The 16,070-nt window shown below is 48.1% G+C and overlaps 1 protein-coding gene across 4 annotated transcripts in view; it reads right to left on the minus strand.

Moving 5' to 3' along the window:
* Positions 1-1,634: 1,634 nt before the first annotated feature.
* Positions 1,635-16,070, minus strand: part of PCM1 (pericentriolar material 1) — a 171,152-nt gene continuing 156,716 nt past the window's right edge. For 2 of the 4 annotated variants that reach the window (XM_040418773.1, XM_040418775.1), the window contains 8 exons: positions 15,670-15,732; positions 14,446-14,572; positions 12,726-12,880; positions 12,577-12,646; positions 11,379-11,578; positions 9,501-9,590; positions 8,884-9,007; positions 1,635-1,956 (listed from right to left, as the gene is read on the minus strand). In XM_040418773.1, coding sequence (XP_040274707.1) covers positions 1,931-1,956; positions 8,884-9,007; positions 9,501-9,590; positions 11,379-11,578; positions 12,577-12,646; positions 12,726-12,880; positions 14,446-14,572; positions 15,670-15,732 — 855 coding nt within the window. In that variant the 3' untranslated portion in view covers positions 1,635-1,930. Of the gene's footprint in view, positions 1,957-8,883; positions 9,008-9,500; positions 9,594-11,378; positions 11,579-12,576; positions 12,647-12,725; positions 12,881-14,445; positions 14,573-15,669; positions 15,733-16,070 lie in introns of all 4 variants that reach the window. The other 2 variants (XM_040418772.1, XM_040418774.1) reach the window with 1 other exon arrangement.

The following is a 16,070-nucleotide window of genomic DNA, read 5'->3' on the forward strand; positions in this document are numbered from 1 at the left end:
ACATGAGGTCTAGCATTGTCTTGCATTAGGAGGAACCCAGGGCCAACCGCACCAGCATATGGGCTCACAAGGGGTCTGAGGATCTCAGCTCGGTACCTAATGGCAGTCAGGCTACCTCTGGCGAGCACATGGAGGGCTGTGCGGCCCTCCAAAGAAATGCCACCCCACACCATTACTGACCCAATGCCAAACCGGTCATGCTGGAGGATGTTGCAGGCAGCAGAACGTTCTCCACGGCATCTCCAGACTCTGTCACGTCTGTCACATGTGCTCAGTGTGAACCTGCTTTCATCTGTGAAGAGCACAGGGCGCCAGTGGCGAATTTGCCAATCTTGGTGTTCTCTGGCAAATGCCAAACGTCCTGCAAGGTGTTGGGCTGTAAGCACAACCCCCACCTGTGGACGTCGGGCCCTCATGGAGTCTGTTTCTGACCGTTTGAGCAGACACATGCACATTTGTGGCCTGCTGGAGGTCACTTTGCAGGGCTCTGGCAGTGCTCCTCCTTGCACAAAGGCGGAGGTAGCGGTCCTGCTGCTAGGTTGTTGCCCTCCTCGTCTCCTGATGTACTGGCCTGTCTCCTGGTAGCGCCTCCATGCTCTGGACACTACGCTGACAGACACAGCAAACCTTCTTGCCACAGCTCGCATTGATGTGCCATCCTGGATAGGCTGCACTACCTGAGCCACTTGTGTGGGTTGTAGACTCCGTCTCATGCTACCACTAGAGTGAAAGCACCGCCAGCATTCAAAAGTGACCAAAACATCAGCCAGGAAGCATAGGAACTGAAAAGTGGTCTGTGGTCACCACTTGCAGAACCACTCCTTTATTGGGGGTGTCTTGCTAATTGCCTATAATTTCCACCTGTTGCTATCCCATTTGCACAACAGCATGTGAAATTGATTGCCACTCAGTGTTGCTTCCTAAGTGGACAGTTTGATTTCACAGAAGTGTGATTGACTTGGAGTTACATTGTGTTGTTTAAGTGTCCCCTTTATTTTTTTGAGCAGTATATATATATATATATATATATATATATATATATATATACATATATATATATATACATATACATATATATACATATACATATATATATACATTCATGCACAAAATCCCGCAGGCTGACAAACTGCGGGCAACTATAATTTTCGTTCACTTCTAGGTTTAGCATGCCTTTAAGGCTGGGCTACAAAGCGACATGTTATGTAAACATTGCCAATGGTGTCACGGTGCGACAATGATTCAACAATCAGACAATCCAACACTGTTTGCTATATGGTCTTTAGGCATATGAGACTTTGCCATCGTAGTCCATAAAGCATCTCCGATGCAACTGCAGCTCTTCTGTGATTCAGTTGTGCTTTTACAGCCAAATCGCAGCTCTAAAATACATGTTGCCGTGTAACCCCAACCTAATAGGACAGGGGTAGGCAACCTCCGGCACTCCAGGTGTTGTGAAACTACATCTCCCATCATGCACACTTGTTTGTCTGTTCTCCCAGAAGTGAAAGTGAAAGGAGCATCCTGGGAGTTGTAGTTTTACAACAGCTGGAGTGCCGAAGGATGAGCTGGAATGGTTTATCTCCTGGGCAAATAATGTTAATGTCACAGACGTCAATAAAACCACACGTACAGATAAGCCAAAACTTTATTTAGAACTTCATTCTAACAATTCCGAATTTACAAAAAGAAAACCATACAAAGACAAAGAGACGGGAATATGGAAAAAGAACAGTGCTCAGACTTCGATATTGTAGAGTCCCTTACACAACCAGAACTGAAAAATTGTATTTCCATTAACTCCACTGAAAGGCTGTGTCCTAAAGAGATGATCATACATGTATTTGTTTATTAAAGTTGCCATCTTGGAAGGAATAGTGCGTATTTTTCATTTGCTTTACGTAGTTATAATTTTGCCGATCAATGCATTTCAGGAAGAATGGGCTCCAAAACTTTCTGTAATAAAAGAAAGTACAAATTAAAATAGAGCAAAGTACGTATTTCAAAAGTTTAATTTGGAGCACCCATTAAAAGCGGAAAACCAAATGGCAAAAGGTACATGGGTTTAATTGTAGAGGATAGTGGGTTAGCATTTTTAAGTGAGGCCAGGCCTCTCAAATATATTTCGGGTATATAAAACACCACTAGTGTTATTTGAAGCTGGCATCTGAGTAGATTCTAATGCCAGACACAGATGAGCAAGTTCAGTGTGAGAAACTCGCAGTGTGAGTTATCATTCTGAGCTGTGCTACTCAGACAGTATCGGACGGCATTGCAATCATTTATAGGGTTGTGTCCCTGTTAGACCTGGAATCTACTAAATTACACTGACAGCATTATGTCAATGTAATTCAATAGATTTCAGGTCTCGCAGGGACACACCCTTATAGATCAGTATAATGCTGAGAGATCCCCGTCAGAGGAGCAGAGTTCAGAACAGGAATTCACACCGACACATGCAGCCAGTTTCTCACACTGAACTCGCTCGTCTGTCTGTCTCCTAGGTGTACAATGATCCAAGCAGATATCCTTCACATGGTTTTGAGCTTTCCACATTTACACACTTTTTGGTGTAGTATAAAAGATATTGTAAGAAATGTACATGATATGATCCAAAGAGAACCATTAACATGCGTTTTAGAGTTTATTGCAGACCTAGTGACAGACCAGCATCTGTCACTTAGAGCCTAAAAATTGCCCGTGCCCCCATTGGTTATAGGCTGTCCCACCATATTGCAGGGAGTATATCAATAAAATGAATAATATACAACTGGAAAAAATGGATTTTTTGTACTCACCGTAAAATCCTTTTCTCGTAGTAGGCATTGGGGGACACAGCACCATGGGTATATGCCCAGCTGCCACTAGGAGGCTGACACTAGAAACAAAAAAGTGTTGGCTCCGCCCAGGTGGGCTATACCCCTCTGCAAGAGCAGAGATACACCAGTCGGTACAAAAGCAGTAGGAACGCCATACACCTGAACAAACAGAAAACTGAACGCCAACAAGTCTTCAACTGGGGAAACCCAACGACCACCAATCGCCGGGACCACAACAAGAAGAAACTCAGTAAGAAAATGGGAGGGATCTGTGTCCCCCAATGCCTACTACGAGAAAAGGATTTTACGGTGAGTACAAAAAATCCATTTTTCTCGTGCATGGCATTGGGGGACACAGCACCATGGGACGTCCCAAAGCAGTCCCTGAGGGAGGGAAGAAGAACGCCATGTCGCCAATCTAAAGCACAGCTGCTTGCAGAACCTTGCGCCCCAGGCTAGCGTCAGCGGAAGCCAGAGAATGAATGTGGTAAAACTTAGAGAAAGTGTGAACTGATGCCCAGGTGGCGGCCCGGCAGACCTGGGAAGCAGATGCCTGATGACGCACCGCCCAGGAAGCCCCAACTGCCCTAGTCGAATGAGAGGTCAACCTGGAAGGGGGAGCACGGCCCTTTGCGATATAGGCCTCCTTGACAGCCGACCGAACCCAGCGAGAGATGGTGGCCTTGGAGGCAGGCAAACCCCTACGAGGACCCGCCGGGACCACGAAAAGGGAATCCGAACGACGGAAAGGTTCCGTGAGACGAAGGTACAGGCGAAGGGCCCGAACAACATCAAGGCAATGGAGGGATTTCTCCCTAGGGTGAGAAGGATTAGGGCAGAAAGAGGGAAGGACGATCTCTTCATTGATATGAAAAGAGGAAACCACCTTTGGAAGAAAGGAGGGAACGGGACGCAACACCACCTTGTCCTGATTAAAAACCAGGAAAGGCGAACGGCAAGAAAGCGCCGCCAGTTCAGAAACCCGGCGGATGGAGGTGACTGCAACTAAGAAGGCCACCTTGAACGAGACAAACGACAGAGAAATCTCTGCCAAAGGCTCGAAGGGAGAAGACTGAAGGGCGCCAAGGACGAGATTCAGGTCCCACGGCTCCACTGGAAAACGAAAGGGAGGGGCTCGGCGAGCGACACCCTGTAGGAAAGTCCTAACCTGAGCCCGCGAGGCCACGGGACGTTGGAAAAGGACTGAGAGGGCCGAAATCTGTCCTCTAAGAGAAGCCAGGCGAAGACCCTTCTCAAAACCGGCCTGAAGGAAGGCCAGAACGTTGGGGACGGAGAAAAGGAGAGGGCGGAAACGCCCAGACTCGCACCAGGCAAAATACGCTCTCCAGGTCCGGTAGTAAATACGGGCTGACTGGGGTTTGCGAGCGTGAAGCATCGTCTGAATGACAGAATCCGAGAGGCCACGGGACTTCAAGACCGCGGTCTCAACGGCCACGCCGTCAAACGAAGCTGAAGTAAATTCGGGTGGTACAGAGGACCCTGAGAAAGGAGGTCGTGGCGCAGAGGAAGTCGCCACGGGGCGTCGGCGAGCAGAAACACTAGATCTGCGTACCACGCCCTGCGGGGCCAATCCGGAGCCACCAGGATTGCCGAAACCCGGGCTGCCTTGAGACGCTTGAGCACTCGGGGCAGGAGGGGAATGGGGGGGAACAGGTACAGAAGGTTGAACTGAGACCAAGGCAGAACTAGGGCGTCTACCGCGAAAGCCTGAGGGTCTCTGGACCGCGCGACATAGCGCGGGATCCTGTGGTTGAGACGTGACGCGAAAAGATCCACGTCCGGAGTTCCCCATCGGTGACAAAGTTGGAGGAACACCTCTGGGTGAAGAGACCATTCGCCCGGGTCGACTAGCTGACGACTGAGGAAGTCTGCCGCCCAATTGTCGACCCCGGGAATGTGCACCGCGGAGAGGACGGGAACGTGGTTCTCCGCCCAGCGCAGGATATGGGAGGCTTCCTGCAAGGCCATCACGCTCCTGGTGCCCCCTTGGTGGTTCAGATAAGCCACGGCGGTGGAATTGTCTGTTTGAACCCGGACCGGGAGACCGCGAAGACGTGGGGTCCAGTGAGACAGTGCCAGGAAAATTGCCCTGAGCTCGAGTACATTTATCTGCAGGGAGGACTCCTGAGCAGACCAAAGACCCTGGACTGTGAGAGAGTCGAGGACCGCTCCCCAGCGCGAGAGGCTGGCGTCCGTCGTGACCACCCGCCAACTGGGGGGAAGAAAGGAACGGCCTAGGGACACCGTCCGAGGAAGCAGCCACCAGGAAAGGTCCTGGCGAAGCTGGAGAGGGAGACGAACCAGGCGATCGAGACCTGCCAGGGACTTGTCCCACCTGGATAGAAGAAACAACTGAAGGTCCCGGGAGTGGAATTGGGAATGGCTTCGAAGGAAGCCACCATCCTCCCCAGGACGCGCATACACGTCCTGATAGTCAGGGTGGACGGGCCGCGGAGAAGCGTCACCCCCGCCTGAAGGGAGGCAATCTTCTCTGAGGGGAGAAACACCCGCCCGAGGCGAGTGTCGAAAATCATGCCCAGAAAGGGCATCCTCTGGCATGGGACGAGAGAGGACTTGGAGTGGTTGACGAGCCACCCGAACTGGGCAAGAGCTGAGAGGGTGATGTGCAGGCTGGACAGGTTGTCCTCCAACGACGGGGCCCGAATCAGAAGATCGTCCAGGTAAGGTATCAAGGCGACCCCCCTGGCACGTAGAAGGGCCATGAGAGGCGCCAACACCTTGGTGAAGACCCTCGGAGCAGAGGCCAGGCCGAAGGGCAGGGCTACGAATTGGAAATGAAGAGAACCTACCGCGAAGCGAAGGAACCTTTGGTGGGAGAGGGCAATGGGGACGTGGAGATAGGCGTCCTGAATGTCGATGGACGACAGGAACTCGTCCGACTCCAAGGAGGCGATCACCGACCGGAGGGATTCCATACGAAAGTGACGGACCCGGACAAAGCGGTTCAGCGCCTTCAGGTCCAGTATAGGACGGAGCGAACCGTCCTTTTTGGGAACCGTGAACAGATTCGAATAGAACCCCCGAAAGCGTTCTGACTCTGGAACCGGAACGATGACCCCTAGAGAGCGAAGGGAACGAACGGCCTGAAAAAAATCTTCTGCCCCGGAGGGGGGCCTGGGGGGCGACGTCAGGAAGAACCGTCCCGGCGGAAGATCGGAAAATTCGATCCTGTATCCGGAGGAGACTACCTCCAGAACCCAAGCGTCTTCTACACTTGCTTGCCAGACGTCCTGAAAGGCGAGCAGACGCCCTCCCACCTTGACGGAGTCATGCGGAAGGAGCTTTAGTGGACTGGGGGCGAGCAGGTTTGGGCTTGGCATGCCAGGAGGGCTTGGTCTTAAAGGAAGGCCTGGAGGCCTTCTTGTCAGATCGGGCAGGGGGGGCCCGAAAGGACTGCGCCCGAGAGGACGACCCAGGAAAGCGACGGCGGCGAGGCTGGTTCTGGGGAAGAAGAGAGCTCTTACCGCCAGTGGCCTCCGAGATGAGCTCCTCCAAACGCTTCCCAAAGAGCTTCCCGCCGAGAAAGGGAAGGGAAATCAGAGCCTTCTTGGAGGCCCAAGAACGAAGCCAGATGGTGCGGCGAATGGCCACAGAGTTAGCGGCCGCACGGCTGGATCGGCGGGCCGATTCCATAGAGGCATCGCAAAGAAATTTGGACGCCTGATAAATTTGAGAGGCAAGCACTGCCAGTTCCCCTTGATCAGAATCTGGGGGTAAAGCGCGAACAAGCTGTTTTGCCCAGATAGCGCAGGCCTTAGCCACCCAGGAGGCGGCAAACGCAGGACGGATGGCGGCACCCGCTGCGATGAAAACAGACTTGGCCAAAGAGTCGACCCGTTTGTCAGCGGGATCTGACAAGGAAGCCGCGTCAGCCAGGGGAAGGGTAGTAGCCTTTGCCAGGCGAGCAACCTGAGGGTCTACCTGAGGAGGAACCGTCCAAGTATTGACAGATTCCTCAGAAAAAGGATAGGGGACGTCAGAGGCCTTGGTAAGATTAAGGCGCCGATCAGGATGACGCCACTCCTTAGCCAGAAGTGCGTCCAGATCCTCGTGATTCGGGAAGACCACAGTGGAACGCCTAGCCCGGCGGAAGGACACCGACTCCAGGGAGGAGGAGGAGGGAACGTCCTGCACATGGAGCGCGTCACGGACGGCTTTGATGAGGTCCTGAATGGCCGCAGACATCGCCGAGCACCGCTCTGATTCAGAATCAGAAGCGGAGGAGTCCCCAGGAACGGCGGAAGCGGCTGAAGAAGAAATTTCGCCCGACTCAGACCTAACCGGGGAGTGATCCGGGGTAGCTGAGGAAGAATGGGACCCAGCCGAGGCTGTGCGAGGTCGCTTGCCGGACCTCGTACCAGAGCGGGAACGGACATCCCTGGCGGGGGGGTCCCTGCCCGAGGCGGCCGCAATCTGAGCGGGCAGACGGTCCAAGGACTGCGCTAGGGATTGGGAGAGGCTGGCAAGGTTACCTATGGCCTGGGACAGGGTAGCAGCCCATTCCGGAAGGACCGACAAAGAGGGGGCCGCAGGGGCGAAGGCACTGCACGCAGAGAGAGGAAGACTGACCGCATGGGAACTTCCTATTACACACGGAACAGGCGTAATGAGTGGAAATGGCGGCAGGGGGAGAGGGGGCCCGACCAGAAGAAGACATGAGGGCGATGGAGGAGCCTGCAAAGCAAAAAAGAGTCAGCCAGAGGCTGCCTACCAGACCCAAGGTGCTGTGTCCCACAGAAGCACGTCCAGAGAGCCGGGTCGCAGGAGAGCAAGATGCGACAGCTGCAGGCAGGACAGGAGCCGGTAGTCGAGAAAGACACGCCCCACCAGCAGCCCGCGCTGGTGCTGGATTGGTAGGAAAAGACGCGGCTCCCAGGGCACCGCCCACAGAGGGGAGGGAGGAGAAAAAAGCCCGGGAAGGTAGAAGGCGGAGACGGAGCTCCGCCCCACGTGACCTGCGGCCTAGGCTGGAGAAAAGCCGGGGCCTCGAGTAGAAAAATGCTGCCGGAAACGGACGCCCGCGATCGCGGTAATGCCCGGAGGCAGCAGCCGAAGCGGGGACGCAGCGCCGATTCTCTGGGAGTGCGGGGGCCCGGAAGGCCAGGTATTAAGCCGGAGGAAACACGTAGGTACGGGAAGGAGCCGAAAGAACAGAATCGGCCGTCTTAAAGGGCCAGGCCCTAGAAACGAGGGTGTCCAAAAGGAAGTTTTCCCCCCGCAAAAAGGATGCCCAGGCAAGCGTGCAGTGCCCCCTAGAGCCACCAGCCTCCCTAAACTAAAAAGGGGGCCAGGACAAGAGGTGGTTGGTGGTGGGGGTGAGGGTGGGGAGTACAGGATACTGCCATACTCACCTTCCGACGTTTTCAGGCGCAGCAATGACCACCCCCTCGGCGGACTCAACACGGGAGCCGTGGGTCCGCCGGAATTCCGCTGCGGAAGCAGATAAGTGGGGACTGGGCGGCTGCCGGGTACCTGAGTACGCGCCCGCAGGGGGGCAACTAAAGTGGAACACGATGGAGCCACCCCTGCGTCCGGAAGAAACCTGTAGAAAAAATAGAATAAAATAAAATAAAAAAAATTAGCAGGATGACCTGCAAAACAGGTCATGTCTGCCTCCTACGGACACTAGAACTAGACTGGTGTATCTCTGCTCTTGCAGAGGGGTATAGCCCACCTGGGCGGAGCCAACACTTTTTTGTTTCTAGTGTCAGCCTTCTAGTGGCAGCTGGGCATATACCCATGGTGCTGTGTCCCCCAATGCCATGCACGAGAAAGATATATATCCCAAGAGATGCTCTCCCATTAAAACTTGAAAAATGGTGGGCTCCACTGCTAGAAAGCCCAGAAATTGCACCACCCACACGATTGTATTTTAGGTATTTTAATCCATCTGGAAGCTTTATAAACTTTATTTGTTTTGTTGGGGGGTAAGGTTTAAATAAATAGTATATATGCACAATTAGCTGTGGTTGGAATACTTTACTGAATATATATTTGTTGAGAGGACCTGCAGGTGACTCACCAGGATCTTTCAGGGACAATGCATCTCCTGCCAACTCCTCAGCACCATTTCCTTGTCCATTCAGAATCTCATTACATAAATTGTTTTTCAGCTCCTCCTTCTCCATCTCAGCCATTAGTTCTGTCTGGAAACAAGAAATCCAAATCTTAAAAGGGTTGTTCACTGCATTTAGAATGAAGGCCTATCCTCAGGATATGCCATCAATATCGGTCAGACCCTGCTGATCAGGAGTAGCTCCAGAGCTGGAACTATACAACCTCATCCATTGTAGTGAATAGGGATGAGCGAATCGACTTCGGATAAAACACCCGAATTCGATTTGCATAAAACAGGAGCTCCATACAGTATTAGAATATATTGGCTCCGATGAGCCGAAGTTATTGCTTTGCAAAGTCTTGCGAGACTTCAGGTTATAACTTCATAAATTAATTTGTACTGTAAAAAAACATTTCCTGAACTCGGGTTCAGTTCCAGGGTACCACTTGGACCTGTACTGCAGACATGTGAAAGAGGCCTAAGAAAATACATCAATATAAAATCTGTGGACAATTCCTTTAAGCTTAAACAATAAACTAATTTTATTTTATTCTATCTTCTGCTTCTCAAAATATAAATACCTTTGGTAACATTAGTTTGAGAGGTAAATCCTCAACTTTTACAAAGTCATCTTCATCAGATTTCTGACTCAAATTTCCAGAACCAGTCTCCTGCTAGAAAAAAAACAAAAAAAAAACAACTTACGTTTAACAGAATTGAAAACAGAAAATTTGAGATGTGAATGAGACAGAACTGATGCAGCCAAGAAGCAGTATGCACTTTTATGATTTGAGATTCATGCACCATTCCTAAAGAGACTAATACTTGTTACCATTAAGGCTACGTCTACACGACGACATTTGTCGTGCGACAATTTTTATAATGATAGTCTATGGTGTCGCACTGCAACATGCTGCGACGAAACAGTCGCAGAAAAATCCATCTCGAATGGATTTTCTGCGACCGTTGCGTCTCAGTGCGACATAATAGACTGCCATTATAAAAATTGTCGCGAGACATTAGTGCAACAAAATGTCGCGCAACAAATGTTGTCGTGTAGACGTAGCCTAAGCCCACAATGTGTTTTGGTCCTAAATGAGGACACAGTTTTTGTGATTTTGTGCAAGTGGTTGTTTAACAAATCCCATTTTGTTTACGGTGCTACCAAAATAATTTTTATGCCCTCTTTTGTGACACGTGGGGCTGTTTCCTACCCCTTTGGTAGTGTACAAAACGTAAAAAATAAATTAAAAATCTTCCGCTTGGTGTGGGAAGTGTATTTTACTTTTGGCTTTCATTCTATTCTTTACTTATATACATGTATAATTGTTACATAACATGAACCCCCACCTTGAGGCCAAAAAATAATCTCTGGGGGACATGGTAAAAAATTAGTCAATGGGGGGTCATTTAATAAAGACTGGTTTATCACACACCAGTCTCAGTAAAAATCCCACTGGTGAAAGATTCAACCAAATTATTAAGAAGCACTTGCCTCTTAGTAAGGCCCCTTGCACAGGACCGTATGCCCTCCGAGACATACAGTCCGCGTGCGGGATATGTGTCCCGGAGTGGCATACATTGTGCCTACAGCATCATAGGTTACTATGATGCTGTGGGCATCGGGCCGCCCATGGGACTATTGTCCCGCACTCATAAGATAATATGAGTGCAGGACAATAGCCCCGCGGGTGGCCCAATGCGCACACAGGGCATACGGTCATGTGCATGAGCCCTAAATTTGTTGCACCTGTGAGGTCTGTACGCCTGCTCCAGATAAGATTTTAGCTTTCTGGCATATATTATATTAAGTGTACGGCACTATTCTTTTCCACTTAGCTCTGCTTACTTTTCTTTTTAAGTGACGAGAACAGCATCTAAAGACAGCAGATAAACCGGATATGATTCCTGCATCACCATATGTTTATACACAATGTCTACTGTCCTCCATAGTCTGCATTAGTCACAGTGCAAAGCCTCTGGGAACAGCAACTCATGCTGTGGAGGAGATAACATGACCATTCTACATACTGTTCTTGAGATATTCCCAAATAATGTATAAGCCAATAGGAGCTCACAAGTCCTTCACTCATATCATAGCTGCCATACACGGTCACATGACCGGAGGCATTCTGTGGCGTTCACTGTTAAAGGGGCAGGGTGCTGTGGAGGTCACTGTTAAGGGGGCAGGGAGCTGTGGAGGACACTCTTTTGGGGGCAGGGAGCTGTGAAAGTCACTGTTAAAGGGGCAGGGACAAGGATAGGACAGTTCTATAGATGGCAGGACGTCCATTACAAAAAATGCAGTATCCATGTTTTACAGATCCACAGTTTGCAGACCGGTAAAACAGCAACGGTTGCATGCATAAGCCCTTACTCCAAGCAAGCAGAGCTATCAGATATGCACCTGCGCAGGGAGTTTGTTTTTGGAGATGAAAGTACATGAAAAAACTACTTACATATTCATTAACTAACACAGGGGAATCTGTAGCTGGACTGCCTGGTCCAGAGCTTTCCGCTGATGCCAGAGATGACTTGGTGTCAGCATCTACCGATGAAGACATATCACCCTCTTTATTTAATAGCAGTGGAGTAGATACATTGTCTGAGGAGATGCTTGCTGGTGAAGTTTTCAGGTCTTTCTCTAATGTCGGGTCATCTAAAGATGAAAATTACAATACTATATTTAAACATGGAGCTACATGTAGGATGTAATCTGAGTCCCTTAAAAACCATCATTAAACTGTAACACTATCAATAATAGAATAACAAGTAGCCTCTTACAGTATAACACAAGTTAAAGCGGATTGTCTCACTTCAGCAAATAACATTTATCATTTACACAAACTTAATACAAGGCAGTTACTAATGTACTGCGATTGTCCATATTGCCTCCTTTGCTGACTTCATTAACTTTTCCATCACATTATACACTGCTCGTATCCAGGAGTTACTACTAGGATCCGAAGGTCAATTCGCTCAAGCCTAGTTACAATCACCGCTGCAGCGCATATATAAGGCGGCTGCGCATTATGTGCTCCCATGGTCCCGGCCCCAAGAGAGGCTGATGCTTTTTCCTATAGTGTGTAAGCATGGCCACCGCTGCTCTATTACAGGGTGGCCATAAACCCTGGATTCGAGCAGTGTATAATGTGATGGAAAAATGAATCAGGTCAGCAAAGGAGGCAAACACAGTACATTAGTAAGTGCGTTGTATTAACTTTATCTACATAATAAATGCCATTTACTGAAGTGACACAACCCCTTTAAACGTTCTCTATGTGATGTAATAGGTAGCGATGAGTGAATAGACTTCGGATGAAGCACCCGAAGTCGATTCTCAAAATACTTTGAATACAGTACGAAACAAGCGCTCCGTACAGTATTAGAATGTATTGGCTCCGATGAGCCGAAGTTATTACTTCGTGAAGTCTCACAAGACTTTGCAAATAACAACTTCAGCTCATCGGAGCCAATACATTCTAATACTGTACGGAGCTCCTGCTCAATACAGTATTACGGTAGAACGAAATTATATGCCAATCAACTTCGGATGTTTAATCCAAAGTCGATTCGCCCCTCCCTAGTAATAAAAAGGCTGGACGAGTACAGTGGATGTAATGAAAACAGGTTGCTTACAAAATGGAGACAGATTACCTGTTTCCTGCCTGGTCAGCCTCTCAGGATTTTCACATTTTGCCATTTCCTTTGGACTATTGTTCAAAACCTATATTAAATTAGAACAAGTCATTGCATGTGTAATGATCACAAAACCATTTACAATATACTATATACAGAAAACTTACTGGCTTCTGTTCATGTTCTTCTGTATTATCAGTGTTGGCTTCTAATGAGGTCTGTACGTCTACAGGTCCTGCCTCAAACTCATAATTCTCCTCTTCATTTTCATCTTCACCGCTGCCATAATTTGTTAACGGCTGTGTTTCTGCTTTGGATAAACCTGTTGCATGAGAACAATACATACAATGAAATAGGCAAACTGCGGCTCTCCAGCTGTTGCAAAACTACAACTCCCACCATGCCCTGCTGTAGGCTGAAAGCTGTAGGCAGTCTTTGCATGCTGGGAGTTGAAGTTCTGCAACAGCTGGAGAGCCGCAGTTTGCCTATCACTGCCCTAGAGATATTAGGTGCTCAGAATAACACGTATATCAGAATGCATCAAATTAGGAGAAGCTCTTAATACTTTACAGCATGTCAATTGTAATGTAAAAATATTAAAGTAGGACTCCCACAGAATTTAATGTTGTTCCACCTTGGCGTAAAATAAAAATCACTAATGAAGCACTCCACAAAAATGTTTATTCTCTGCCCTGTTAGAAAGGTACATGATGTAAAAGTGAGAGTATCTGAGTTATAATCTCCCATCTGATCAGCACTCCGACTCCTTGTCCTGTGTCATTTGGAGATCAGTTCCTTCTCTATTCATTCCTATGAGACTGACATTGAGGCTCCATAGGAATATATAGAGAAACTGGCTTGCTGTCCACACATAAGAAGCTGTGTTATTTCGAGAGTCTGAGTGCTGGTCACATGACACAGCTGAGGTTCAGAAGTGAGGGTATAACTCACAAACACAGTCACTGGTAAGAAGATTACCTTCACTACCGTTTACATCATGTACCTTTCTAACAGGTCAGAGAATAAACATTTTTGTAGGAGTGCAACTTTAATGATTTTAATATTGTTACACCTTGGCATAAAATAAAATTCTGAGATCAGAGCTTGACTGTTTCTGTAACTGTTTACAGAGCTGCATGGTGCATGCTTAGGTGTGCAGTTAAAGGGGGCCAGAGGAAACTGCTCTTCTGATCTGTAGATGTCCCATTGGTTAAACCCCCCCCCCCCTCTCTAAGATTATTTCAAATAGGCGGATGATGTTTGTGGCTGGGGTACCCCTTTAACCCTTAGGATACCAGAGGTTTTTTAGTTTTCATTTTTCTTCCCCATCTTCCTTGAGCCATAACTTTTTTATTTTTCCACTCACATAGCTGTATGATGGCTTATTTTTTTGCGGGACAAGTTGTACTCTCTATTGCCACCATTTATTATGGCATACAATGTAGTGGGAAGCGGTAAAGAAAAATTCCAAAATGGGGAATGGTTTAAACAAGGCTGAGTGTATTGAAATCAATTACCAGCATACTGGCCACAGAGGATGCTGGTAAGAAGCCCAGAAGCGGAAGCCTTGATCACGGCATCTAAAAAGGTTTTAATTACCGAGATCGGCATTATTGGCGGTCGCGGCAATTAGATGCGGGTCTCTGCTGTCTGAAACAGCGGAGACCCACAGTCCATGGCGCCTGCTGCACGTGCGAGCAGGCACCATGTTTGCCTATCGCTCCAACGCAGTACATGCATGTGTCAGGCACTGCAGCTCTGACCTATACACTTGCAAATGGAATTTGTTTTATCAGAAAATCCCCCAGAGAACCATTCTTGAAACCTGTGTCAACATGACCTAAGTGATCATTACGTGAACAAAGTAAAGCACTAAAATATTCATACTGATGGACAAAGGCATGCTTTCATTTCCATCTTCATCCTCTGAAATGTCAGATCTTCCGCTGTGAGCTTCAGATACATCAATGTGTTTAGTTTGTGCTGTTGCCAATGTCTCGGTTTCATCTTTGTCCTGAGAAGAAACAGAAAGTCACACATTTAAATTTAAACGGTGGAACAACCCTATCTTGAGGGACAGGTACTCTGAAAACGGGTTGATACTGCTAGTGGAAGCCGCCAGTCCTCATTCCCCTGCAGAAATTAAAGGGAACCTGTCAGCCGTTTTGACAGTGCCGAACTGCTGATTGCACTAGGTAGGGACTGGGGAGACAAGTACAAACATAACTTTTGTGGCATTTTTATCATCAGAAGTAGCGAGAATAAACTTTTATTCTGTCAGATTCTGCAATGGAGGTGGAGCTTCACTGTGAAGTGCCTCTCCCCTCTGACAGATATACTGGTCTTCTGTTGGATGCTTCAGCTGTACTCCAAGCAGAATGGAGGAGTTGTGAAGGAGATCAGAGAGCACTTCACAGTGACGTTATGCCTCCACTTCACAAAAGGAGCAGAATCCGGCAGAATAAAAGTTCATATTCTCACAATTACTAAAGATAAAAGCTCTATAAAAGTTATGTTTGCACTGTTCTTCGTGCGCCTACTTAGTGCCATCATCATTTTAGTATAGTTAAAATTGCTAACATACTCCGCATTACACAGTGCCTGTTAAAATAATTAGTCCGTCAGGGGTTGTGCAATGTTTTAATCAACAGGATAGGGCATAACTAACTGATCTGTGGGGGTTTGACTGCTGGGACCCCATTCGATTCCAGTAATGGGGTCCCGTTCACCCCGTCTGATGGAGCTGCAGATTGGGCTCTCTCTATGGGACCACTGGAAATATCCCCTATCCACAGGGGGATTGGCTAACTTCAAAACTTGGCACAACCCCCTAAAGGAGAACTAAAGCCAGAATTAAATCCCCAGGATAGGTCATTAATATCGAATCTTGGGGGTTCGACTGCTGGCACCCGCATGATCTGATGTTTAAAAAGGACGCAGCTTACCAAGCACAGTGCCATCCACTGCATAGCAGCTGATGAGTGGGGGGAGTCTGACCAGATATTCATGTATCTCGAGGATATGCAATCAATACAGAAGAACCCAAAAAAAACTTTAATACACCATCTGTATCCACTATAGGAGGAACAGGTTAATAGCTCTTATACATACCTTGTCTTCATCATCAATCTCTCCCGTTTCAGTGCTTTCTTCACCCACAAACATTTTCTTTGCCTAAGAAACAATATCAAAATGAAATGTCTGTGCATTCATGGGTGCTAAAACATTTGCATGTTTACACTGTTATAATGCCAACTACTGCAATCAGTCTTACTTTACTCTACACAGACCCACAAACAGTCCACACCAACCTAAACAGTCACTATAGCCGCCCCATTCAACCAAGTCTATTCATAGTACATATTACAAAATAGAGAACCCATTCCAATGGAGAACACTATTTTGCAAGGCAAGCAAATATAGGGCCATTAAATCACTAGAAAATAACTAAAGTGTGCCTGGTCATGTAGGACTGAAACACTCTGGTCACTAAAACATTAAAACACCAAACA

This window comes from Bufo bufo, chromosome 2 (genome assembly GCF_905171765.1).
Source record: "Bufo bufo chromosome 2, aBufBuf1.1, whole genome shotgun sequence".
NCBI classification, from domain to species: domain Eukaryota; kingdom Metazoa; phylum Chordata; class Amphibia; order Anura; family Bufonidae; genus Bufo; species Bufo bufo.